General features: G+C 42.2%; 1 protein-coding gene across 4 annotated transcripts; it reads left to right on the top strand.

Annotated features, from left to right (window-relative positions):
* Nucleotides 1–310: 310 nt before the first annotated feature.
* On the top strand, nucleotides 311–25,998 carry GATA6 (GATA binding protein 6). Of its 4 annotated transcripts, none has more exons than XM_038392062.2 (7): nucleotides 311–428; nucleotides 1,649–2,559; nucleotides 8,145–8,311; nucleotides 12,165–12,290; nucleotides 13,408–13,495; nucleotides 13,584–13,690; nucleotides 24,378–25,998. In XM_038392062.2, the coding sequence occupies exons 2-7, from the start codon at nucleotides 1,668–1,670 to the stop codon at nucleotides 24,543–24,545; spliced, it is 1,548 nt and encodes a 515-aa protein (XP_038247990.1). In that variant the 5' UTR covers nucleotides 311–428; nucleotides 1,649–1,667; the 3' UTR covers nucleotides 24,546–25,998. The 4 variants fall into 4 exon arrangements, with proteins under 4 accessions (XP_038247990.1, XP_038247993.1, XP_038247992.1 ...); XM_038392065.2 differs by having other exon boundaries at nucleotides 336–1,017; XM_038392064.2 differs by lacking the exon at nucleotides 311–428 and adding an exon at nucleotides 1,084–1,251.
* Nucleotides 25,999–27,981: the final 1,983 nt, after the last annotated feature.

Here is a 27,981-nt window from a genome sequence, read left to right as displayed (position 1 = left end):
TCTATCAGGGTGCAACTTTTGGATTAGTCACTGATCCCCTTTTGTAAGCAGTTGCCTGACGCCGATGTCTCTGAAAAGTGGTTTCCAATCTCTACCCCCCCTCCCCGCATTCAGCGCGCATCACATTGTGTTTGTGCTGCCCCTCACGCCAGCGCTGGGAGCCGCGGTGCGTCTGTCCTGTGACGAGCGCTGGGACTGGCACCCCTCCGGAGCGCCGTGTTTGTTTAGGGCTCACTGAATCCAATCAGGACTTGCTGGCTGCAGTTTTCCGGCAGGGCTGTGAGAGGCGCCTCCTCTCTCCTTTTTATACCATGAGCCGCTCGCAGTAGCCGCTGGACTCGAGTTTGCCGCTCTCCTCTCTCCTCGCTCACTGGATTAAAGCCTGCTGAGACCAAAGCAAGGAAGCCAATGCGAAGCAATCACGAGAGGTTTGCTTACTGATTTTGTTTCTTCTTGTACCTCTTGATTTAAAACACGATCCGGGCTCGCTGAGGGTTCTGCTGGTGCACGAGGAGTTGCTCTGGACAGACTTCTGATCCCTTTGCCTGGACGCCTTATCTACCCGCCCCTTATCTCGTAGTTATCTTGCAAAGGGAGAGACGTATTTTGTGCCTGTCTGCAAGGGGGGTTTGTGCGTTGGGACTGATGTTCATGTGGTTATCTTAAGAGCCCCGAGGTGGTTTGGGAAGCTCAGAGAAGGAAACTTGCGCGTCCACTTTTGTTGCTTGAGCGGCTGACACTTCCCCCTTCTCCAAACTCTCTCTCGGTCGCTTTCTACCCCTCTCCTCCAAGGACTTGGCACTGGGCTGGGCTGGGGACGGGGGTGGTGTGTGGCCGGTTTAATACGCTTGCGGTGTGATCTCCGCCGGGGGCCCCAGCTTGTCTGACGTGCAGCCGTTTGAGTTTGTTGTTTGTGGATTGGTGCCATTTCCAAGGTGTGCTATATAGTGGGTTTGGACTTGCAACTCCAGAGGCCTGGAGTAAGTGGCGCAGGCTGGCACCAGCTTCCTCCGAAAGGTACATGCCCCTCGCCCTTAGCAGATCCCCTCCCCTGGGTGGGCTTTGCACACCCCGTCCCTTTTGCGACCTTTTGTCTGAAACAAACAAAACTGCGGGGAAGCCACGGATTGACGGAACGCCGAGCGCCGGGTCCCCAAGAGCTGTAGAGAACCTGCCCCGTGCCATTGCTAATTGCTTTCCTCGTGGAAGGAGTTCAGCTGACTCACGCATCGGAAAGCCAGGAAGGGGCGCGTGGGTAGCCGACAATAAACGGGGCTCTCCCCTTCCCCTCTCGTTTTCGATCTGCCACCCAAGATAAGGTGGGGACGCACAGCCTGGTGCCCTGCTCCCTGCTCTACCTATGGCTGGGGGCAGCTGAGCCCGGGAGGCTGCGGGGCTGGGGCTGGGGCTGGGGCGGGACGCACGCGGGGCTGCGGGCTGCGGGCTGTTCATGCCCTTCGCTGGCTGATCCTCATTCTGCCCGGGAGCCAGACAACGCCGCCCAGGCGACAGGAGCGATCAGAGGGTCCCCTCGCCCCCCCCCCCCCCACCCCAGCGGGTCTCAGCAAAGAGGGCGACGCTGGGGTCTGTTTGCTAACTGGATTTTTTCTTCTCTTTTGTGCCCCCCCCCATCACCCGCCCTCCCCAGAGGCTAGACGGGGACCTGGATGGCCCTGACTGACGGCGGCTGGTGCGTGGTGAAGCGGTGCGACGCGGACGCTGGCGACTCCTCCTGCCCCTTCCCCGCCAGGGAGCCGGGCCCCGCTCCGCCCTCGCCGGCCTCTTCCTCCTGCTGCTCCCCGGGCGAGCGCGGCTCCTCCAAGACTCCGCAGCACGAGCCCGAAGGGAGCCGACCGCCTCCCGCCGCCGAGGGCAGGTCCCTGCTCGCCCCCTACGTGCACTTCGGAGCCCCCCACGCGCCCAGCCTGCCCAGCTGGGAGGACATCCTGCTCTTCACGGATTTAGACCAGACCAACAAGCTGCTCTGGTCCAGCCGCGGCTCCAAGCTGAGCCCCTTCGGCGCCGAGCAGCCCGAGGAGATGTACCAGACCCTGGCGATCTCGGCCAGCCAAGGGCCGCCGGCCCCTTACGATGGATCTGCCGGCAGCTTCATGCACTCCACGGCCAGCTCCCCGGTCTACGTGCCCACCACCCGCGTGGGCTCCATGCTGCCCAGCCTCCCCTACCTCCAAGGCAGCGGGGCCGCCCAGCCCAGCCACCCGGGCAGCAGCCACTCGGTGTGGCCCCAGCCGGCCTCGGAGAGCCCCTCGTACAGCAACGGCAGCGGCTCGCACCCCTCGGGCCGCTTCCCTTACTCCCCCAGCCCGCCCATGGCCAACGGGGCCTCCCGAGAGCCGGGGGGCTACAGCAACAGCCTCAATGCCAGGGACCAGTACAGCCCGCTGGGCAGGCCTCTGAACGGATCTTACCCCGGCCACTACCCCTCCTATGTGGGACCCCAGCTCACCCCGGCCTGGCCCACGGGACCTTTTGAGAACTCCATGCTGCACTGTCTGCAAAGCCGAGCCACCCCGATCCCGGTGCGGGCTCCCAGCGCAGGTAAGAGCGCCCAGGCCCCGCCACGGCCTTGGGTCTGGGCGAAGGGCCGGCCAGGCTCCCGAGGGATACAACAGGAACGAAATAGCCCGCGAGAGCGAGAGCGAGGATTTCCCCGCAAGGGGAGGGGAGCTGGGGCGGCATTTTTTGTCTGCGGCCAAGCCTGTGTTGTCTGCTGCAAGGCTGGTGCTGTGGTTGTGGAGCGGGGAGGAAGGGACAGGGAAGCAGATGGCACTGAAGTATAATTATTAGTCCCCATTTGTGTATCCTTTGAGGAAGAGGACTGGAGGAGGTCGGTGGCTTTGGAGAAAAGGTTAAGACCCTGGGGCGTGTGGGTTTTGTAAAGGGGAGGATAAAGGTGCCAGGAGGAGCCGTTCTAGTAGCACAAACGCCGTCTTTGAAGGAATATGCATAAAGTTGGGTGAAAGTTGATGATCCCTAAAAGGCCGCGGAGCTTCAGGTGTCTTTTGGAATAAGTTTTCTCTCCTGAGTTGTGTGCAGGGACAGTGGTTTGGCAGGGATCAGTGGCCGTATTTTGAGACCCCCGTTCTTTTGGTGTTTTTGAATGGTGTGGCTTTGGTGATAATGGCAGGCGGAGGGGGGGGGGGCGGTAATACAAAAGTATCTTTTGGAATAAACGTTACTGCCTTGCTTTTTGTATTTTTTTTTTAAATGGCAATTTAGAAGTATTTTCATCGGCGTTTTAAGCCTGGTCTTTTTTCTTTTCTTTTTTTTTTTTGAAAGAAAAGAAAAGAACTGGTTAATGTAAGTCACTTCCAGATGTCTCTTTATTGTATATTCGTGCTTCCCCGTATTAACATAATCCGATTAAGAAATAGTGAAAAATGCAGTGTAAATCACATTTGCTATTCGAAATAAACGATTCAGGCACATTACAGAGACTCGTTCAAAGGATTTTTGTGATTTCCAAATGCAAACCCAAAGCTAGTTAGTGTTAGCAATGTTTAAATTAAAATCAATGGGAATTTCTGTTTTAAAACCTCTGGCACAGTCAGGCTCCCAGTGGCGGAATGTACTGATGGAAGCGTCTTTTTAGCAAAAGAAATTGTGTGCGTCATTAAATTAACGGTAAGGTTGAAGACTGAGTTACTTTGCGATGATTTTTGGTTATTGCAATCTCTTCAACTTCTTTCAGTCGGAATATTATTTTGCGCTTGCGTTTGCCTGTCACTCTACTAATAAATATTTTATGCACATGGATTCAGTACAATTTTCCTTCTAAACAACAGAAGGAACCACCTAAAAATCTTTTCATCGCTCGATAAACAATCCTTCTCCAGTCTCCCAATGCAACATATTTGATTTAGGCATTTTAAGTCCCACTCTCGTGTTTACTAACATGACACAGAGAATGAAGATGATTAATTTTTTAGAGATAGCAGCGAAAGAGCAAAGCAAAGCAGAAAACCCTCCTCTCATGCAACACGAACGTTGAGTGTCAGGACTTTCAAAATTAAAGTGTAAAACACGGTGATAACCGTGGATCAAACCCGCAAGGAAGCAATCATATCATCTGCCTAAGGAGAGGGTTATGGGAATGGAAATGCTCATAGACGAGTGAGGGCGGAGGGAAAAAGGCTCATGGATAGGTTTGAAGAGGAAGGAAGGAATGGGCAACCCTAAACAGAAAGAGGTTAAGGAAGAAGGGTTAGATCTGCCAGGAAGGGCGAGCGGACACATTTCTGTCTCTGGATCTGTTTCTGGATCTCCTTCGAAAATACCAGATGTGCTTTCCTTATGTATTCTTCAAGAAACTGATTTGATTCTTGTTTCGTTTACATAATGTTAAAACGATTAAGTCGGTAGTATATCCCTCCCTGGTCCCTACAACCTTGTCTTTGGAAAAGCGGTGATAATATTACATGAAGTGTAATATGTTTAATTCCTGATTTAAAACGGCCGGGAAAGGAGCTCAGCTAATTTCAAGGGGTATAATTTAATGTTTCTAGCGGTATTCCCCCATAAACTTTCCTGAAGATGAGTTTTGTGACCAAAAAGGTGTGGGCATGTGCAAGACGTGGGGAGGCATTGGCTGCTGGAGATAGTCTTCAAAGCGGGGTTAAGGTCTTCTTGTGAAGGAAATAAGAGACTCTAGGCAAGATCCAGACTAGGAACAATCAAAGTGTGTGCGCATCCGAACTACAAAGTGCAGGTGTCCTGTCAGTCACCAGACCTCAACATCTCTTTCTTCTCCCCTCCTCCCCCAATCAGATTTAGACTGAATTCCGAGTAGCATGTGAATGCAATCTGTTTATAATGTTTGTGGGTGAGGTGATCTCTTTTATTTATTGGACCTCTTCTGTTGGTGAGAGAGACAAGCTTTCCCGCTTACACAGGGTTGTCCTTCAAATCTGGGTAAGGATAAACTCTGGGTAAGCTCCAAAGCGTGTCTCTCTCACCAACAGACCTGGCCCAAAAAAGATATAACCTCACCCACTTTGTCTCTCTAATATCCTGGGACCAACACGGCTACAACTACACTGCATATATTTGTGTGAGAAATATTATCTAAGCACAAATAACCTTTTGTATGGTTTCCCCATCAATTAGTTTATTTAAGAAGATGTCAAGATCTAGAATATGCTTGATATAACATTAAAATAGAAGCAAATAAACCAATTAGAGGTCCTCCACAAATCGAGGTTCTCTTATGCTATCCATTCTTAGAGTTCCAGCCCCCAGCTTTAACTCAGGAAACATTCCCATTGGCTTGGGCCTGTAATATATTTATGACATTTAATGTTCTGGGTGCTTGCTGTATAATACAATCACTATAAACGGATATCACAAATAAAACGTACAATATCGACTATAGATTTGTGTAGGTCTCCTAATATTTCCATGAACGCTCTTTTATTCCCGGGAGGGAACGCAAAGGAGAGAAATTCCTCTGTTGGAGAGGAAAATAATGGATTCGGGGAGATTTGCACAAAGTTAAAAAAAAAAACCACTTAAACCCCACTACCGATTCCATCACATCACTTCTGACTAATGATAAAAATAGTTTTCTGTTTCTGCAAGTTAGACTCTCGTATTTAAAATGGATCCAATTATAAACGTTTTATCAAATAAAAAGATCAGCGCTCAGAACACATGCAGTGTGTGCAATCAAGCTCTTTGTTTAAATGTAAGGCAAAGAGTATCGTGGAATTCTCATAATTTAACGGAAACAGAATTCTCATAAATAATACAATGACAGAATTCTCATAACTTTACTTGTAAGAGTTTCTAAGCTTTTACTGAACAATTACAACTATATTCTTTTATTATAATTATAAATATATCTAGCATGGATTAAGGAAAAACTATTCTAAAGGCTAGAGAAATATTACCTCCATAGAATTTCTTTCCATAGGTATGAAGGTAACATTTTAAAGTAAACAACTGGAAAAAATAACTTTAACTCCAGTGTCCTTGAAGCCTTAAGCATTTTACTGATTACTGTATTCAATGGCAGCTTTTAGTGCAAAGATTAATAAATCTTAGTGATGTGTTAAGAGTTACAAGCTGACAGTGTAATTTGAACTGTGGTCTCTGGACTCTGCCATGTTCTGATTTCATTTGAACTTGTAATTTTTGTAAATGAAGGGAGGAGAAAAATTTGCCGGGAGGGGGACCAGGGAGGGGGGAAATACAATTTCTTTCTAGGCGAAGTACGTTTAGTATAATCAAACAGTTATATCAAACCCTTATTTGACATTTACAAGCTCTTTTTCACTTTAGGGAACACAAAGCTAATATGTGAAACATAAAAGAGTAACCTCATGATGAACAAAGACAGGTAGAACAGGGCATTAAAAGGGCGAGAATCAATTATGAAGCTACACTTCTGCAACAATGGCTTCCTCCTTTCTTAAACTGAGAAAGTGATATAGAAGTAAAACATTTTAAATGAACTCTGTACAATATATGTGTGTGTGTATATAACTGTGTGTATATATGTGTGTGTGTGTATATATACACACACACATATATATACACACAATTATATAAATCTATATATATAATATATAATTGATGTATATAATTGTGTGTATATATGTGTGTGTGTGTGTGTGTGTATACACACACACATATATTGTACAGAGATAATTTAAAATGTTTTAATATATACAAATTGTTCTCTATCTTTAAAATATGGAGAGATTAATCAGATAAAAGAAAGGGTTCCAGAGGAGGAAATGTTTGGTTGTTATAGTTGGGATTTATTTATTTATTGCCTGACATGTGTATCTTTATTAACTGTTCAGTAATTAATAGATCCCTGTGATAAAATGTTAGGTATTTTTCCACTTAGTATATTTGTTAATAATGAGATTTAGTTTCCCCCACACACACACTAATCGTTGTCTCAACTACAGATTTAGTAAAATCCAGTTAGCAAAGACTTTTTTATATATTGAAGTTTTAATAAGTTGTAAAGCATTTTTTTCAGTAAGAATCTAAAAGGATCAAACTCTTGCTCAGTCGTGAGTGAGAATTATTTGACAAAAATAACTTCACTTCTAATTTACTATGATTACAGTTAGACTCCCAAGTGGACGTTGAAAGGTGGATATTTTGGCAACGAACATAAGAGTTTTGAACACCAATCCCTGCCCAGTGTAAATGCCTTTTAATTTATTGCTTCTTTCTATACAATACAATACATAAATAATTTAAATGAACACCGCGAGCAATTCCGATTGCAAACAGATTCTGTTCAATATAGGCAATAAACTAAAGGCTGGTAAAATCCTGAGATCCGAATAATTCTGCCAGACTAAACGACAATTGGTAAATATCGCACTGTGTGATTTTCAGTTTCAAATGTTCACGATTGCATCTTTAACTGACCCAACAGTCCTGTCCTGCGGTTTTCACTGCGGTAAAATTCTCCTTGTGATCAACGTGCGAAGGATCGGGCCGTGGGGGGGGGACGGGACCCCACCCCGTGGGTTAACACGATTCTTTGTTTACTGTGTGGAATTTTTGTCGCGCTCTCTCACGAGAGGAACATCTGTATCAAGGCCATGTTGGTTAGAAACATCATCCGGCGGTGTTTTAAACAGCGCTGACCTCGGTGGTGAGAGATTCAGAGTAGTGTCTGCGCTGCGTTGTGGCCGGAGGAGCTAAGGGCTGGGGGGGGGGGGGGGTCAGCCCGGCCTGGGGCTTTAAGATCGCGAGAGAGCCCCCGGGGACAGCTGGTAAACGGGTCACTTCAATTCGTCTGCCAAAGGCGCATTTTGAGAGCCGTGACCAGAGCGTGTGCTGGGCTCCGAAGAGCAAATGACCACGCAGCTTGGGGTGTGGGGGGGTGCGTGGGGGAGGATCTGGGTTCAGCCGGGCCTTGCACGACTTCACTTTAAAATGGCTCTGATGAGGATGAGTCAAAGGGAGGAAGCGGAGGGCAAAGCCCGCTGGGGCTGGGCAAGTTTTCCGCCGCCGTCTTGTTGCGCAATGCCCCGAGCCCTCCCCGCAGAGCGAGCGATCTCTGCCCGCTGATTTCAGCTCGCTCCCCCCCGGGCTGACAGCAGGGGATGGTTGTATTGTTAACTCGCCTTCCTTTGACTGTGTCCCCCTCCTAGACCTGCTGGAAGATCTGTCCGAGAGCCGGGAATGTGTGAACTGCGGCTCCATTCAGACCCCTCTGTGGAGAAGGGACGGCACCGGCAACTATCTGTGCAACGCCTGCGGGCTGTACACCAAAATGAACGGCCTAAGCAGGCCCCTCATCAAACCCCAGAAGAGAGTGGTGAGTGAGTGAGCGCCAGGCACAGACGGCTGGGAGCCAGCCCCATTCCACATTCCAGCCCCCCCCCCCCGCCCCAGAAACCGGAGTCACACCTTTTGAGTGCGAACGGCTGCTGACGTCAGAGGCCTTCAAATACCGACCCCTGTTCCTCGGGCTTGAGCCTGCAGTCCTAGCTCCCACAATTTGCCCTTTAGCTCCCTCTGCCCACTCACACAGTCCCTGATCCTGCCAGGAATATAGGGCTCAGTCCTGTTCCCACTGAACTCAATAGCAAGACCCCCCCCCCCCATTGACCTAACTGTGCAGCGACAGGTCTTCGGTGCCCACAGCTTTCATTGGAGTCAGTGGGAGCCCACGGTGCTCAGCACCTTTTAGGCTCAGGGTGACCCTGTCCTGACCGGCAGAAAATTAGTTCAACTCAGTGGAAAAGCCCCTTTAACATGGGTGAAGTGGCAGGCTAACCTTAGAGAAGATGTGTTAGCCCTAGCAGGTTGTGCTGTAACCTAGGTTCCCCCTATGCAGCCTTCTTGCTGTCCTTCTAGTGCTTCAGTCCAGCGTTGGTGCCTGGCTCATCTTTCAGTCATAATTATGTTGGAGCATAAACTGGGGAAATAAGAGTTCACCCTTTGTGTGTTTTTTTAAAAATTGATAAACCTCCATCAAAGAAGCAAAGCAGATGTTTAAAAATACACACTGAAAATACTGGAAGTTTCAGTTTTTCGCAGTGTTGAAAATTGTTTGTCCAGGGGGCTAGAAATTCCTAAAGATCTACCTTGTTTGTGAAGAGCTCATTTCTCTGGATCTCTGGGATTTTTGTTTATATAATTTCAAGGAAAACCAATTGCTTAAACAAGATAAAAGCCTTTGTTTTTTTGTTTTACACCTAAAAATGAACCATAATTTGTCAAAAACGCACATTGAAACCCTGGGGGGAACAAACACTACAGACCAGAACCCCAGTTTATAATTCAGCACTGGCACTGAAGAGGGAAGGAGACAATGGAACAAGAGGGAACTGCAGACAGGTTTTAATAAATCTGTGTTGAGGACAGAAAAGAAAGGAAAATTCTCCTTTCCATAATTGCCATTAATGGGATAGTTATAATAAGTGATGCTGACATAATCCAAACCAGGGCTTGGACCCCAAGGTCTCAAAACAGTGTGACAAACTGATCTACTTCAAGACCCCTTCAATCACCCCAGCTGTTCAGTTCCTTCATATTTCTATTGTATAAAAAGAAATGCCATTCTTTGTTAAACAACAATTCTATCACCATCTACCACAACATTTTCTGTAACTGGAAAAAAAACACACCTGACGAGCTTTTAAAAGCCACATTTTCTTCATCATGTCAACATTCATCTAGTGAAATTCCTGCCCTTAAGCCAAATAATTCATTAAAACCAAAAGTTAATTACTGTTGATTGCTCAATTTCTTAACTGGTTATTTAGCAAATTTCATTAAGTAAGGCTAATTAGCAGGAACAAATGCAGCACATGGGGTCACATCCTCAGCTGGTGTAAATGATCATAGCTTTCCTAACTTTAAGGTAATGGAACAGATATACCCCAGCTGAGTATCTGGTCCATGGTGTTCCTGGTTTTCACTTTTGTGTGTGTGTGTGCATGTGCATAGAACACAGTAAATTGCATCAATTTCAATCTGACACCTCAATGAAACAAAAGTTTTACAGTGTTCTATGAAAAATAAATACAACCAAATTATAATTTATATATGATTGTATATTAATACATCTGTAAGTATATATAAAAATGGTTTGAAGATGATAAGCATGTTTTGGCCCTTGTCCTACTATTACTGAAGTCAATGGTAAAGCTCCTGCAGCAGGAAAGCCAAGATTTTTTTCTGTTTTAGTGCCAAAACTTTTTGAAAGTTAAATAGTTTTTTAGATAAATTAGATTTTACTACAACAGTGATGCAGAAAATTATAGAAAACTTTCAATATAAAATATAATGAAACCTATGCCAATTTTCATGCAAACAAAAAAAAAAAAGAAAAACAAAAAAAATGTAATAAGATCCAACTATGTAAATTTTAGAAAATGCAGCATATACACTGGGGTCAAATCCTGTTCACGTTACACACACACACAACTCTCTTCATTTCAACAGTTATTTTGCTTTAGGAAGGTAAGCAGAATTTGGAAGCAGTATGTATCTTCCATTTTCTTTTATTAATTAATATGACAAATTCTGTTTCAGTACTAATTATTTGTTACAGTACATTCCGTATTGCATTAAATTGGTACCGACTGAAACTACAGCTTGCTGATTATCTTCCGTATGCAACCAGTAATGACTTTTAGATTCAAAGTTCCCAGTCAAAGCAATTATATTTAATTTATAATTCTCTTTATAACTGTGATGTAAAGTTACAGCTCACTACTTAGTTACACAAATGGATAGAATTCAGGAGACTTAACTATAGCTCTGAAAAATACTTATCATTCTGAAAACATTATTTTTTGCTTTCTGTGTGGCAGGTGTGGTGTCAAAGGTCTCCAGATATTTTGAGTAAACCAACAGTAAATGATACAAATGGAAAGAGCATATGCCCAAGAAGTTAGTTTTTGTTGTGAACTCTTTCTTTATGGTCATGGTGGGCTGAATGCAGTGCACTGAAACTGACTGTTCTATGCAAATCTTTTCAGCCTGCAAACATAGCTAGTCCCAGATTTTTTGACGTTGAAATACTTTTTAAAATAACAGATTTATGATGTAGCTGGAATTCCTTGCTTGTGATGAATGTGAAAGAGAGCGCTTGTTACAGGAACTTTTATAACCCATTCACCTTCATTTCACATATTTATGAGGACTGGCTTCACTTATGATATATAGTCTGCAGTCATAAAGCTCTTTGTTATATGGTATTTTCTGATATAAGGTTGCTTCATCTTGGCTCCAAACTCCACTGAAGAGTGTCATAAATGGCTTGTTTATAATATGGACCTTGCTGTCACACACCAATTTACTGACTTCCTAGAACATTCACACAGAGAGAGAGAGCACTGTTCTGTAAAGCATGTTCCTGAAGTATGTTGTTTTTCACTTGGTGATAAATATGTTTTTACAAAAATGACACTGTTTGTTGTACATATTAAGTCCTTTTGATATCTGTTCCATATTCCTTTTCCATGTCAAAACAAAAGTTTGCAGCTGTCAGCCCTTCAGGTGAAGTTCAGCTTGTGAAAATAGAGCTGTCTTTTTGCTTTAAACAGAATCCCTGCCATACTGGAATGTGCATTTTTCACTGCTGATGTAGGAAGGTCATTAAAAGAAGCTGATTTTTCTCAAACCAATTTAAGGCAATGCTTAAAAAATAGGCAATTTAAGGCAACACAAAAAAGTGCTGCGTCAAAACCATTACTTTACAGTAGCACATTGTGAAAACGGAGAGTGCTCCACTGTGCACTGCCCCGTTTTCATTTTGATGGAAATCTGTTGAAAAACTTTGCAGCTGCCTTTCATATCCAACCTATCAGAGAAAGTGATGAGATCCCATGGTCTGGACACACAACTGGTGATCAGAAACTCCTGTGTTCTAATTTTGCATCTCCAGAATTGGGAAAATCACATTACCTCTTTGCATAAGTTTTCTTGTTTATAAAATGAGGATAATAATACACACACTTTGGGGTGGGTGGAGAGCTTAATTAGATTAGGTTGTGAAGCAGCTTACAGAAGCTAAATGTTGTCATACTGAGTTTGTATTACACACAGCTTTGGTAAACCAGTTACCAGTCTATTCCTCTCTCCAGCTGTTAAGTGGCAAAGTACACTTGTTTATATTTGTTTGCTTATGTTTTTGTTTACTTGTGCTTGTCCCCTAGCCTTCATCGAGACGGCTTGGTTTGTCTTGTGCCAACTGTCACACCACAACCACAACCCTGTGGCGTAGGAATGCAGAGGGCGAGCCAGTGTGCAACGCCTGTGGCCTTTATATGAAACTTCACGGGGTAGGCAGCTATTTCAGTCCACATTTGATTTCTATTTCGTAAGGACCCAATCCTCGTATGGAACATCCATTGACTTCAGTGTGCTGAGCACTAACAGGGGCAGGCTCCACGGGCTTGAGTCTATGCTCATTGAAGTCAATAGCAAAGCTCCCTTCGACTTTAATGTTGCAGGATCAGAGCCTAAATGAAGCTATCTTAAAGATTCTGTAAATGTATGTTAAATTGAAGAATAAGAAAAAAATGATTCAGAATGGTATTTGTTAGTAAATTGTTGGTTATACCTTTTCAGCAAATGTAGAAACATAATGGTGTAAGAAAATAACTGTACTGTGAATATAATGGAATCCATTTAGCTCTAGACTCTGGGAAATCTTGTGACTAAAGTTATGCACATGTATAAGTGTTTGAAGGATTGGGATCTTAGAATTTATCAATACTTTGTCCAGCATTTAAAAAAAAGAAATTAAATGATGGTTATAAAACATACTCAGATCACATACATTAATTGATTATATTTTCCAAAGCTATTTTTAATTGGGTAAGTGATATTAATTTTAAATACATATTTTCTTTTTAAAAGGTATGTTATTTGTGCCTTTAATGACCCAGACTCCAAAGCAGCTATTTACACATTTTCTTGGTATAAAGATAAGCTTGTATATGATGCATTAGTTCACATGGATAAATACTTAAAAAGAATATATATTACATTTTAAAGACCCATCCTACAAGCACTTAGGTCAAGGCCTGTTCATGCACAACTGGAGTCAGTAGGAACAGGATTGGGCCCTTCATGTGTATCTGTTTTCCAGGATCAGCCTCTAAATCCTTAGGATCCTGTCCTATTGTCCTTACTTAGGAAAATCTCTGGCTGAAGTAAATGAGAGTTTTGCCTAAGTAAAAACTTCAGGCTTTTTGGAATCACTGCTAGAACAGTGGAAAAATTAGGTATTTTTTGGAAAGTATACATAATCACAAAAATGCTTTAAAGTGTTGATTTCAATTGATTTAGTTGGAAGTACCATTTGATCTTATGTTAAAATTTGGTTTCTGCTGAGTGCCGTACATGAAAAACTTTATGATCTGTGTTAATTCTCCCCACTTCCCCCCCCCCCAGGTTCCTCGGCCTCTTGCCATGAAAAAAGAAGGAATTCAAACTAGAAAGCGAAAACCAAAGAACATAAATAAGTCAAAGACATGTTCTGGTAAATATTATAAGATAGGATATTTGGATGTAAGGATGTTGTCATTCTGGAAAATATTTGTTTCTAATCACAGTTACTGCTGTTGCAGGTAACAATAATAATGCAGTTCCTATGACTCCAACATCCACGTCTTCTACTAACTCAGATGATTGTAGCAAAAATGCTTCCCCTAGCACACAAACTACAGCCTCGGGGGTAAGTGATAAAATAGTGTCTTTATTTGTAAGCAAGCTGATCACTGTACAATATGTTATCTCAGCTTTTATCTTATCTAGCAGTACAATAATCTAAACAAACTTTTCAGTTTTGTTAGCTGATACAGAAGCAAGATTTTCTGAGGAAATTACATATAAATGTAAACAAAACGACAAGCTGAAGTACTTTACAGACCTCTTAATTAAGATCTATATAAATTTTATGATTAAATCAACCAAAGCTTAAACAAAAACATTTTGTTTTGAAGAGTTTAAATGTGTTTTATCTTAAAACTGTTTTTTTTAGACATAATAGCAATGCACGGCATCGTGACAACATCAATAACATTAGTGCACATAACATAAATTCCTTGAATGCTAGCCAACGTGCATGTATAATTCAAAGCACCACCCGTCTCATCTTTTCCAAAAGTTATTTAAAAATGTGTGCATGCATTACACACACACAACTCCCTCCCCCAAGCATAATTTAAACTCCCACTAAAAGCAACAAAACTCAGTCCTGAGGTCTGTGTACAGGCAAGATGAACTGAGATGTGCACTTAGGGCCTGATCCAAAGCCCATGGAAATCAATGGAAAGATTCCCACTGGGAATGGAGGCTGTTCAGTACTTCACAGGACTGAGCCCAGGAGAACAATATCTTGTTTATTTCAAACTCTTATTTTCATCTACACACCACACCTTCTTACCACCCTTCAGATCAGCATTTGGGATAATACGTACTATAGTTAAAGTTGAAAAGTAGTTTAATTTATAACCTCTTTTATTTATCTACACTCCCCCCCACACACACACACCGTTGCAGTCTTCTGTATTCTTCATTTACTATATCATTTACTTTAAAAGATACCCTTAGCATGGCTTTCACTGTTCCTTTATTACTAAAAAGAAACTTGTTTATCATAACTCTTTTTTGGTATGTTTCACGATCCAAATTCCTTTCCGTGGTTTCTTTCCTGAAATATGCAGCTTCACCGTAAACAAAACAAAACAGAAACAAGTTTTGTTGTTTGTGGACTTATTTACAACAATCCTGCTCAGAAATGCTGGACTTTTGTATCTGATGCCAGCAAGCGATAATATTAAAAGGCTGTATGTGACACAAAAGAATTCAGAGAGTTCAAACAATAAATAAAATACATTAAAGGAAGGCAAATTTGAAACTAAAACATGGGTCTAAAATGGAAAATGATTGGGTTTCAGGCTCCCTCTGTGCCCTCCCCTCTCCCAAACATTTGATAAGAAAATCCACTTAGATCTAAATTCACCACTAACTTCAGTGGCATTGGATGAGACCTAAACCAGTAATAACGGCAAGTAATCTCCCACTTGTCCATTTTGAACCATGAATGCACATTATAAGAATTGAATCTGTGAAGTTGTTAGAATAATGGCATGTACTATATATACCCATGTCCACGCACTTGATCTTACAACCTTGTTTGCTTTAGGCAGTCAATAATTAACATGTGAAAGGAACAGGAGAGGCAAGAAGATGCAAGCAGAAGGTCATGGTCTTTAAGGCTTGATCCTGCTGCCGTTGAAGTTATGGGGCGCTTCACCATTGACTTTAGTGGAAGTAAGCTCAGTCTCTGTGTCTGAATCACGGGAGTTGGTGAGCATGCTCAGGACCTGTTGAAGGCAATGGGAATTAAGGGCATTCAGCATCTCAGAGCAATGGAACCTAAATTTGGTCACATGTAAAAAAATATTATATTAACGCCAAACCTCTTTCTCCCTCTCCACCCATTCAGATATTTTTTTCATGAGAATTTAGAGCTGATGGATTGATGGCCATTCTCTATTTATTATTAGAACAGGTACAGCCCAGACATTAGCAGTATAAGCTGGAAGAACTGCTCATAGGGATGACTCCATGCCTATTTAGTCCTCGGCTTTTCTAGCAAAAATGTTGTCATTTAGGGCCAACTGTGCTTTTGGTGTTTTTGTAATGTGGACACTAGTTCATTAGGAATTATAATGAACTATATATTCTAACAAACTCATTCCATGTAGCTCACTGTATTGACAAGTTTTTCACTGCCCTACTTCTTATTCTTTGAGGAGTAGAAAAATGCTAAATTGACAAAAAAGAACCAAAATACGTTAGGGAAAAATATATGAAGTTTTAGAAACTATTGCCTGAAATTCATAGAAATGTTATTGCTAAATGAATCATTTAGAGAAAATGAATTCCTTTGCTGGTACAAATGTAATTTGTTATGCTTTTGCAAGGCTGCCAAAAGAGTTCCTAGCAATGTGGAAATCTAATGGAAATGAAATTCAGCAGAATTTGTTTCAGCAAGATTCATTTTCAGCCCTACCTTTTCCATTTCCTTTAAAAGTAAAATAATGGGGGAGGCGGGTAGGGGGAGAAGGTACTTATCCTCTGAAAGGCAGTTACTCAACTGAGCAGCTTTGAAACTGCACATTTCATACAGGGAATTTTACTGGCTGCCAGCCTTGAGAAAAGACGATGGCTTAAATGTTGATTTTATGCCCCTAGTTGAAGAAGTTAAAAAAAATTAAAATATATGATTGATTAATAGCAATGGGCATGAATTATAATATTTGGATCCAGCTCCAGACTTAGACCATCCCACTGTTTGGAAGTGTTTGCATCTGAGCTTTTGGGATGACCCATTATAAAGATGGGGATTCTTTGCAAAATTCACATCTGGATCTAGGGATTTTAGTTTGGGCCCATTTCTGTCTTTCTGAGGTGTACAAGTACTGAGTTTTCTCCATTGTTAACATGGAACAGCACCATTTACAGGCTATATGAAGTTTTATATCCTTATAAAAGAATATTTGAAACTTTCAAAACATACTGCCTCTATATCTTGAGACACATCATCCCACTGATGCCCCCCCTTAAGTGCACAGAGGAGAAAACTGCACACAACAATATGCTGAAATAAACTAATATAAAATGCATATGCCCCAGTCCACATCCTTTGTAGATATGCAGAGGCTGCAGTGGGCATGGTTGCAGTATTCCATTACCCCATTAGGACAAAACACATTGTAAAGACTGTTACAAAATCTGCTCTTTATGGCAATAGATGGAATCTCCATGAGCCAGAGCTGATGTCAGTGAGGATACAGCAACAATGAGGGAATTCTTCCTTCAGTAAAGCATTGGGCTTGCCATGTAAGAGCTGAAAGAGGCCCTGAACTCTGTGGCAAGAGGAGCCACTACAGCACCTGGCATTGGGATTGCTAAGGCCATTGTGTCTTGGGCATAAAATATGGCACACTCATATAGCAAGTTGTCTGGATGATGTAAATCCACATCAGAGCACAGTAGCCAGGGCCCCACTTCTCCTTCTGCCGTCTGTGCAATGAACAGGAATCTTGATGTGCCAGTGGGAACCAATGGGTACCACAAATGCCTTGTAAAGCAGCCTGGATCGTGTCTAGAAGTGCTGTCCTTTACATCTGTTTTTTTATTTTGGGCCAGTAGAGACCACACAGGGGAGCCTCTTCTGCCTACTTATGCTCCCTGTGGAATAGATATGATCACCCGTTCTGCAGCATGCCAGTACTTTGTGCGTCCAGTGTCCATGAGGAGCACCTGGGCTTGCTTTCACGCGGCCCATGAGGGTGCTCTACATTTTGTTGCAGCTTATGCTCCTGGATAGCACTTCCACTCTTTTGAAGTTCAGCCCGCATCATGGGTGGTCAGAAACTGACTGGGTCCTTTGTCTATGTTGTCCTGGTTATGATAAATTTTAAGCATAGCAGGCCAGTTATTGCCCTCACTTACACTCATACAGCCCAAGCAATATCCTGGAACTGAAGAGCTCATTCCTATTTATTTGGTAACCGAGTGGGTGTGTTTTTATGTAGGTGTATGTAGATATATGTGTCCATTAATGCATAACAGTGCAATTTTGTGAGTCTGTGCAGCAAAAAAATGGAGTCAATGCCGTGTAATTTAAAATCTTAAGAACACTTTTGTTTGTTTGTTTTTGTTTATTAACGAGTGGAAATGAACACAACATTTTTCTCAGAAGGGCTATACAAATAAATATTGTGATAGTCTAATGTCGGGCCTCGTCCTGCAGTACTTGTGGAGGAAAAACTCCCATTGATTTCACTTGGAATTTTGCTTTTAGAAGGACTTCAGGATTGGGTCCTTAGAGTGACAATAGCATGGACAGCAGTCTTGCCAGGCTGGAATATTGGCTCTCTTTTGGAAATTAATGACATATTAACCATAGATTTATTCTGGTATAATATAAAGGAGAGATTAGAGTAAATGTAAACTTACACATTTCTAGTATGAGCAAAAGGAGTAATTACACCAGCATTAAAAATATAATTCTACATAGTGGCAATGCCACTGAATCAACAGAATTCCATTTTTGTTATATTCATACTTATTTTTAAGTCAATCATTATTAAGACAAGATTACAGCAGAAAAGGAAACAATAGTATTCAGAAGAATAATATTCAGAGAACGTGCTATGGATAGGCAGGCTCACAGGAGAGACACTGAAATTGGAAAATGAAGGGAAGCCTCAATGTTTACCAAATCAGGTTTTGTGTAACAAAGAACTTTTGTAAGCGTGCTTTGAATAAATAAAGGTTATCACTGAAGCTGAGCCAAGCCAGGGCAACACAACAGGATGCACATCATTTATTGGTAGAGACTGGCTTACTGTAGATCTAGCCCATAAAACAGTAACTCCTAGAATTGATATAGCACTTTAGATCTTTAAAGCCCTGCAAAAGTATTAACTAAAGGGCAGCTCATGGCTCTTGGTTAATCCCTGCTCCCCCTCCCCAAATCTCCTCCACAGCCTCTTTGCAACTCCATTGCCATCATGGGGGCGGGGAGATAATAGGCTGCATCTCTAGTATTCTCTCCATCACCACAATGCAGATTGGTAGGAAGTGGATTGATAGATGCAGGGAGTGGGTGTAAGCTTGACTCTGTCCCCTGATATTCTGGCCTTCCCAGCTGAGTCTGTGCATGGGGTTAAAGTAATCTGCTACTGGTTTCAGGGCCAGTATTAATAGTTGGTTACTTCCCCCTGGAACAAGTGGGAGCAGGGAAGGAATTCTGCCTCTCTTAGTCGGCAAGGCTGCTTCTCACAAGATAAAACTGGCAGCAGATGTTTAGGCTTTAGGGTAAAAAATATATGTAGTGGTGTCTGTCTGTGTCTTATATTGTTGGGGAGAACTATAAGCGCAATGCCAGTTAGGCAGAGGCTTCACTACAACTTTGGGATCCCACCCTGACACTTCAAATTCCTTGATCTTCCTTCTCCAACTCTTCCAGCCTGACTCTATTCAGTTTCTGCCTCTTGGACAGAGTCTCACACTCTCTCTCTGTGCCATGGCTGATCTGAATTTGTCCCCAAAGACCTACACATGGGGTGGAATTCAAATGGGTAACTAACTTAGGCTGAGCGTTGCAGTACCCAACGTTTAGGTGTCCTGCTGCCAAGTGGAATTCTCTACCCTGAATTAGGTGCCCAGGCTTCCTATACAAGACATGGGGAGAGTTAGGTGCCTGAAAAGGGGATTCAAAAAAGCCAGCTCTTTGGGCAGGGAGCTGTCTAAGCTAGCCAGTAGGAAAAGCCCAGGAGAGGGAGTCACCTAAGCACCACCTCTCCGAGCAGCTTAGGAGTCACACTTTGGATCCTCTCCTCGAGTCAAACACCTAAGCCAGGTCAGCTCTTCCTCCCGTGGTTAGAGCACATGGTCAGGATGTAGAAGACCCGGTTTCAGATCCCTGCCTGATGTGAAGCAGGGATTTGACCCCAGGCCTCCTGCCTCCTTGGTCTGTGGCAAAGGTTCCCCTAATTTTTTTGCTGCATCGATCTTTGGAGATTCAGCCCCATGCACACTCACCTCTGTACAGGGGAAAAACTACAGGGGAAAGGCCCAAAGAGGGGGACTTGGATAGTGCTGAGGTCAGAGACGCCCAGGAGGTGGGGGAGAGGGGGAAATCCCAATGTGACTAGTGAGCTCCAGGGTGCCTCCCCTGCGGAGGGGGATCAGCTGCTAGGGCCAAGGGGAGGGCCTTGTGGGGAAAGCATGGATCCCCTAGGGTCAGTTTTGGGCAAGGGCTACTTAGCCTAGGGGTAGCTTCTTAGCCCCATAGGGTGTGGGGGAGACCAGAGCCACTGAGTATGAGGGGATTCTAGTTCAGTGGGCAGCAGATCCAACCTCAGGCACCACCCCTACCTAACCACACTCTCCCTGACAGCAGCAGAACTCCCTGGTCTCCCATCACCCGGCAGAGCTACCACCTCCCTACCCAGGCCCTGCTCCCCCCAGAGCAGCTTCCCCTGGCTGGTCTGTCACCCCCCAGCAGAGACCCCGTATCCGTCATGCCCTGACTCCTGCTTCCCCAGCAGAGCCCTCCCCTTGCCGGTCCCCCTCCCCCACACTCACAGCTGTGCTGTGCACAGTGTCAGAACTGGGGCCGCCCAGGATGCCCTGGAGGATAGGGCAGCAGGCTCTGCCCACAGCCCAACCCACAGGAAGATGCTGGAGTCTGGGGACCAGCCTTCTCCTACTCCCCACCCCCTCCCCAAGGCACTCTCATCCCCCTGATAAACTCATCATGCTCACCCCCAGCATAGAAATGGGTTCAAATAATCCACAACAATACATTTCCTTTTTCTGTAGAAGTTCGGGGACTTATAGCAGAGATGTTTAATCATGAGCAGACCTGCGTAACCTAATGATTCAGCCATGGGCATTTCACCACTTAAAGATTATTTTCCATGTCTCACTTTAGGAACTCCCCAAATTGAATTTGTCATTCCATTAACTAGGAGTGGTTTCTAAACTAAGCTGCCCTGCCCATCCCCCTCCCTCCCACACCTTTTCTCCTCCCCCACTTCATGCTGGCTCATTTTAGGAGCTGGAACCAGTCTGGGTCAAGCACTGATATGCAGCCTTCAAGCCGGAAGTGCCTCCGGTATCTGAGGGAGCGTTAACAGATAAGCCACAAATGGGAACACAAAACAGATCTCTCTGCTCCACCCTTGTAGAATTAAATCAGGGAAAGAGTGAATTACTTTTTCCAGACAAGGAAAAAGCAGGTGAGCTGTTTACCCGAAGGAATAATAGCAGCAGGGATAGGTGAATGGGAACCTTTCATACTAATTTCTAGTGTACACAGTCTTTGCAAAACTTGTTCAAATTTGAAAATATTGTTTTTCTGTTGTTTAAACTCTTTCCTCCCAGGGAGGTCAATGTATTTTTAAAAATATCTTTCTGGTTAAAGAGGAACCTATGTTATATATTATAGATATAAAAGCCTCTTCCCAAAATGTAGGCTGCTCCAAGACCATTAAAGCAGGACAAATACAAAGAAAGTCTTGGGGAAGGAGAGGAGACACCCATGGATCAGACAGCACACCACCAAAGAACAACATTATCTTTCTTTTAAATTTTATATATTGAACTTATTTGTCTTTATTTATCAGGGCAGTGGGCTTCCACCCTGCGCTAACTAAGTCTCCAGGCCATTTAACATTCTGCTGAGATTACCAATAAAGAGGCCAATTAGACTGGTTGCTTTTTGTGATGTTCACTTCAAATTGGAATGAAAGCATCAAACTCTTTTCAGATGGGCCACTGACCAGACATCAGTTAGTAAACTTTGATTACTAATGACAGAACTGGATTTGAATCACCAACCTACAGGGGAAAGGCTCTGTGATCCAGCTCTTGCCAGACTTACTCAGTTTTTTACTTAAGCAAAACTCCCAAAGATTACAATGCGCATTTTGACTGGGTGCAGTCAAATTGGTTATATCCCATAACCAATAACATAAGCTATCTGCTACCACAAGAGACTTGAAGTAAGAATGACAAGGTGGTTGAGGTAATATCTTTTATTGGACCAACTTCTGTTGGTGAGAGAGACAAGCTTACATGGAGCTTTTCTTCAGGTAAGTGCTGTGTAAGCTCAAAAGCTTGTCTCTCTCACCACCAGATGCTGATCCAATAAAAGGCTATTCCCTCAGCCACCTTGTCTCTCTAGTATCCTGGGAGCAACATGGCTACCTCAACTCTGCAACAACAACTGAAGTAAGGATAGCAACAGCCATGGTTGCTATCATTCATTCCTTGCACACCCAAAACTCCTATTGAAATCAGTGGGATTTGCAATATGGTATTATTATTCTGTGAAAAGGCAGTGCAGCATTCAAACAAATTATTAGAGCTGACGGAAAATTTTCATACAAAACATTTTTTCCATCGGAAAATGGCATTTCTCTGAGGTTGAAACTTTTCATGGGAATGTGTCAATTTCAATGACATTTTGGTTAGAAAAAGAATTGTAAGGAAGCATGTTGATAATGTCCAAACATTTTATTTTGACATCTGAAATGGAAGCTTTATTGGTTTGAAATGATGTTTTGCTTCAAAAATGATCATATATTACAATTTTTTAAGAAAATGAAACATTTTGATTTAATCAAAATAACTTTTTTAAAAAAACTTTTGGTTCACAGAAAATTTCAAAATTTGGAGTTTTTTGTTTTGATTTTGAAATGTTGGAATTTTCCACTGAACAGAATTTCTGGTTTCTGATCCACTCTGCAAATTATCCATAAAATGTCTTTTCAGAGGGGCACAGGATTCTGATGTAAATAAAACATTGTGAAACGTTTGAATGATGTTAGGGTAAATGGACCTTTTAAGAATGGACTTAATTTCAGGAGTAGCAATAAATCTGCATCATAAAGTGCACTGTTTTTGATCAGATAACATTTATATCACCCTATAAATATTTATAACAGTAATATAATTTTGTTTTACTGAATAGCAGTATAATATCTAATAAATAAAACATAAAGATAGCAGGAGAAATAAGCATACTTTCTTGTGTTACCTATATAACTGGTTGGTGGTCAAAGTCAGATCTTCTGAATTATTTTTTATTAACATGGATACTTTCTGAAGTACTTCCAGAGACAATTCTTCTTCAGGTTACACCGATGGACCCTCACTAACTTTCAAGAGCTCTGCTGAGGGGGAAACTGGACCCCAGTTTACCATAGGCAGAAAATATCAGCTGACCACAAATACCTCTTTCAATGGAAAAAGAAATTTAACCTGGGACAAATTTGTCTCTACTGGTGGATATTGCCACCTTTCACCATGAAGACTCACAAAGCATTGTGGGAAGCCGCCCTTGAACAAAAGTGGAAATTTCCATAAACATTTAGGCGAGTCTCTCTGCTTTTTATATATGAGAACTGCTAGTTTGGCGCCGCTCCAGGTGAAGATCTGAGAGATGGGCCTGAGGGAGGTTTTCCTTTTGTGTGAAATGATTGGATTAAATATGTGTACTTTCCACTTAAATAATAGGCAGGCTATTTCCGCAGTCACACTGTCAGCTATTCCCTTTTATAGGAATTTGGTCCAACAAGTATCCATTTACAAGCAAATTAAGATTTTAAAGTCAATTTATCCAAGAGTTAATTTCTCATGAAGTCAGCTCTTAAACATTTCCTTTATTAGGTGAAATGTTGCCTCTTTCTCTATCTGGCACTAAAGTTTTCCTTTTCAGCAGATCTCCTAGGTCACATGGAAAAAGTGGATTGTTTTTATCTTTGCAACTCTCAGCTTCTCTGTTAAAATAAATGGACTGACTATAATTAGATTTCAGAGTCACATCCACCAAACCTTCCCTGTGGTTTGTCTCACTGATTTAGATCTTTGTAGGTTGCAGTGGATGGGAGGGTTGTAACAAATCCATGCCCACTGAGAACTTTGTGGTTCAAGCTCACCATAACCAATCCAAACTTTGTGGTGACAGCAAGGATGGAGCTAAGACCGTCTTGGTTCGAAAGCATAGGCCTCTGCCACTTGAGATAAACGTGAATCTTTGTTAGCTGTCAGCAGTATGGGGATAATGTCATACATTTGAGTGGTTCTGGCCAAGACTGTGAGAAGTGACTAATTATTTTGGCTACCTCTATTTTTGGGTGCCCACTTTTTGAGGCATCTAAAATAAGTCTAATTTTCAGAAAGTTCTGAATACCCACTTTGTGAAAGTCAGGCCACTTAAGTTGTCTCCAACTAGGCATCCAAAAATGTAGGCACCCGAAATCAGTAGCCATTTTTGAAAATCTTGACCCGTGATTCCATCCAGTAGGGTGCATTAGTACACACACACCCACACACTAGCACATTACAATCTAATCATGCTAATTTCCATTTCTTTCGGCTTGTCCAGCTCTCCCTTTTTCTGGTAGATTATTTCCATCTTTTGAAAGATAATCATGTAATATTTCCCAAATACTGATAGCTCTTGAGGTGGGATGATGCCAACAGAAGAGTCCATTATATACTGGGGAGAATGCGCTGGCTGTCCTGATGGGTTTTTTTTTTCAATCAGAGGTTTTGAGGTACAAGAGCAGCAGAATGGGGTCAAATCCTGATCCTTCATACAAAGCCCAAGCAAATCAGCTCTGTTTGGAGTCTGGTGCACCCAGTGGACAATAACATTTCTGCAGAATTCTTGGCTTTAGAAGCATTAAACATAGAACACTTACTTCTAATAGCTTTCATGGAGCTCTGGCTCCATTTTTCACAAAGGCAAATTCTTTTCAGCTCTCCTGATTTGTTTAATTGATAGGACTGAGTTAAAGCACACTTATGGTTTTTTTCCTGTTCTCCAGGCAGGTTCTTCAGTGATGTCTGGCCAAGGAGAGAGCACCAGCCCTGAAGGCAGCACACTCAAGTATTCAGGTCAAGAAGGGCTGTATACAGGAGTCAGTCTGACCTCCACAGCTGAAGTTACAGCATCGGTGAGACAGGATTCCTGGTGTGCCCTAGCTTTAGCATGATTCAGTGAAGATGAATCTGGATACCTGCACTGGGCTGCAGCCTTTAGACATCCACACTTGTTTTTGTTTTGTTCTGTTTTATCAGGAAGTCTGAGCAGCAGGGAGAGTGCTGGCTAGAACATTCCTCTGATGTTGTTTTTGTGCCTTAATGATAGAGGTGTTTTTTCCAAAGAGGTTCTGCCTTAGCATCCAGCTCCTCATCTATGCAAGAAAAACAAGGGAAAGTGAATCTCTCCCAGGGTAAAATGAATACAGCCAAAAAGAGCACCCTAGAGCTTTTGTTAGGTTCCAGAAATACATCTTCAAGAAATCCAGCAACGCTGCCTTTTTGATTGTATGTTTGTTTTCACTCTCTCACTTCTCCAAAGAATTTGATTGGTGTAGTCATCTTTTGGGGGGGAGATAAGGGAAGCCTTTGATGATAAGGGATAGTGAGATAAATTTAAGAAACCGCTAATGTGCGTATTGCTTGTGCCAATGCACACATCTTGAACTAAACCTTTGATGCCCTCTCACAGGTCAGTTCTCTTGTTAGCACTGTCCGTATCCAGTATGCCTGCATTACTCTGTCATTTTCCTGCATCAGAGTTCAAGTACACCCATGGAGGAAATCACAATGTTTGGTACAAGTCTCTCAAGGTCGAGTCCGTTAATGAGATCTTTTATTTTAAAATATTTACTCACTTTGTAAGACTGCATTATAACTTTTAATGTACACTGTGACTGAGGTTTATGAAAGTTAATATTTTGTGACTGAACTCTATATAGTCAGTCAGAATTTGTAAACAGGGTAGCAATCAGATATTTTTCTTCCATATATAAAATAATTTTTTTTAAAAAAAGAAGTGCAATTTGCGTTGCAGCAATCAGTGTTAAATCATTTGCATAAGATTTAACAACAGTTTTTATATGAATGAATGAATGTAAACATTTTAACTTAATGGTACGTAAATAATTTAAAAGAAAAAAGTTAACTAGGCATCCTTATGCTTTTTTTTTATTGCAGCAAAAACATCCCACTTTCTGTATTTCCAGTTGTTAAAACACAGTTTTCAAGAACAAACCTTCTCTCAGGAAAAACACCCTTATCCATTTACTCATAAGTTTTGTGCAGAAAAGCAAACGCATCCCCAGTGTTTTGCCATTGAATAAGTATGTGCTGGAAAGATACAAATTGCAATGAAACTTTACTACCTAACTGATACATATGTAAATACTCCATAAGATATTGAAGCATCTTTAAGATTTAGGATGCAATCTGTATAGTGTGACTGACCCATAGTTAGGTTGGTTTACAATGTTTTTTAAATGGGATGTCATTTGGAAAGTTGTTCTTTCATCGGAGCTTTACAAATAAAAGGGTATTGTTTTTTTCTGTACAATGAGACTTCTCCTTTGTTTCACTCTGGTATATTACAAAATATTTAGCAGTATTAAAAGCTATAGAAATGTGTATGATGCAGCTGCAGTGTTTGAAGAACTCAGTGATGTCTTCTTATTTAGCTGTCTAATCTAGCTGTCTAATCATTCTGTCTATGTATCTTATGTATATAATGTATAAAATTTCTATAGCTCCTATCACCATAATACCTAGTAGCATGTAAAAACAGGGAGATATACCTGATGAAAAATGGGTAAGATTGAACCCCTACCTACTCCTCAAGTTTTTAATATTACTCTCTTGCTCATATCACATCTCAAGATAGTGATGACATTCTTTTCATAAGTGGCCTGATTCTCCCTTGCACACCTAAAAATCCTTTTGATGTCACCTGGAGTTTCAGGGGTATGAAGACTACAGGATTGGGCCCAAAAATTGCTGATGAAAGCAGGACCTAATATTTCATATGACTTCCAGTAATATTAGCAGTAGTGTGGGATGGGGAAGCAGGAGCTCCTCAATAGTAATCGTAGCTCTCCTATCAATATGCTGTACGATCTTGGATAAGTCTCAGCCGCTGGCCCAGACTTTCATTTGGTGTGAAGTGGCATAGCTCCACTGATGTCAAAGAAGCTATGCCAGTTTGCACCAGCTGAAACTCTGCACCTCTATTTTTCCGTGCCACATAAAATGGGGTTAATAAAGTTTCTCTTCCTAGCTCTCAGGGATGCTGTGAGGATTGATGAGTGAATTAGTTAATGTTGGTACAATGATTTGATAGTGAAAGCACTGTACAAGTTCTAAGTAAGCAGAAAGGGCTGTCTGATAGGATTCAGGGTTGAGAAAGCAAAGAAAATTGTGTATGGAGAAGAGGTTTTTAATGTGAAATCTTTATTAGTTGAAATGCTGTTGCAACATCATAAATCGGCTATAGCACAGGGGAGAAAGTCTCCCTTTATTCCCTAGTGGAAAAAGCATCATTTATGAAACACTTTGATTCCCTGGAGCAACAGCTGCATGAACTCATCCCTTTCTCCTGCTGAGATAGGTAGATAGAACAGTAGTTTACGCTGTGTGTGTGTCTTTAGGGTGAGACAATACAAACCAGGTTTTTTGTTTACACAATAGTATGGTTTTATTCAGAAAAGTGACTGTGTAAAATGGCAGCTTCTTACACCCTAGAGCCACTCCTTGTGTGTATGCCTTGGCAAGCCCTGCTGTCTTGTGACAAAATAAAAGTTTACTGCTTTTTGCCTCTGTTGGTACAGTAGAGTCAGCACAACTATGGGAATGAGAGCTGGGTTTTATTCTGGTTTGCACATCATCAACAGAATGCATAACAAACTGGTCCAAATTCTCCCCTCAGTTGCACCTGCACCTCTCCATTGTAGGTAGGGGGTGGCACTGGTGTAACTAAGGGAAGAAGATGGCTAGTAGAACAAGCTTTTATGTACCTGAAAACTGTTATCAATCTTCTCTCCCTCTCAATCTTCTTTTCTCCAGACTAAACAAACCCAATTTTTTCATTCTCTCCTCAGAGGTCGTATTTTCTAAACCTTTAATCATTTTTGTTGCTCTTCTCTGGACTTTCTCCAATTTGTCCACATCTTTCCTGAAATGTGGCTCCCAGAACTGGACACAATACTTCAGATGAGGCCTAATCAGCATGGAGTAGAGCAGAAGAATTACTTCTCGTGTCTGACTTATAACACTCCTGCTAATACATCCTAGAATGACGTTTGCAACAATGTTACACTGCTGACTCATATTCAGCCTGTGATCCACTATGCCCCCCACAGAATCCTCTCCACAGGACTCCTTCCTAGGCTGTCATTTCCCATTTTGTATGTGTGCAACTGATTGCTTCTTCCTAATTAGAGTACTTTGCATTTGTCCTTATTGAGTTTCATCCTATTTACTTCAGACCATTTCTCCAGTTTGTCCAGATCATTTTGAATTTTAATCCTGTACTCCCACTTATATATTTATAAACAGCTTTGGAATCAGTGAAGGTTAAAGGTACAATATAAATGTAAATTATCATAGTATGGCTGA

Source organism: Dermochelys coriacea, chromosome 2, assembly GCF_009764565.3.
Source record: "Dermochelys coriacea isolate rDerCor1 chromosome 2, rDerCor1.pri.v4, whole genome shotgun sequence".
Classification (NCBI taxonomy): domain Eukaryota; kingdom Metazoa; phylum Chordata; order Testudines; family Dermochelyidae; genus Dermochelys; species Dermochelys coriacea.
Note: the sequence above shows the minus strand (reverse complement) of the source record. Positions and strands in the feature narration are given on the sequence as shown.

Excerpts from the sequence above, each read along its gene's own strand:
- GATA6 (XM_038392062.2), top strand. The coding sequence starts at position 1,668 with ATGGCCCTGACTGACGGCGGCTGGTGCGTGGTGAAGCGGTGCGACGCG. Across the intron at positions 12,291-13,407 it reads TTTATATGAAACTTCACGGG|GTTCCTCGGCCTCTTGCCAT; the intron begins GTAGGCAGCTAT and ends CCCCCCCCCCAG. Across the intron at positions 13,691-24,377 it reads CACAAACTACAGCCTCGGGG|GCAGGTTCTTCAGTGATGTC; the intron begins GTAAGTGATAAA and ends CCTGTTCTCCAG.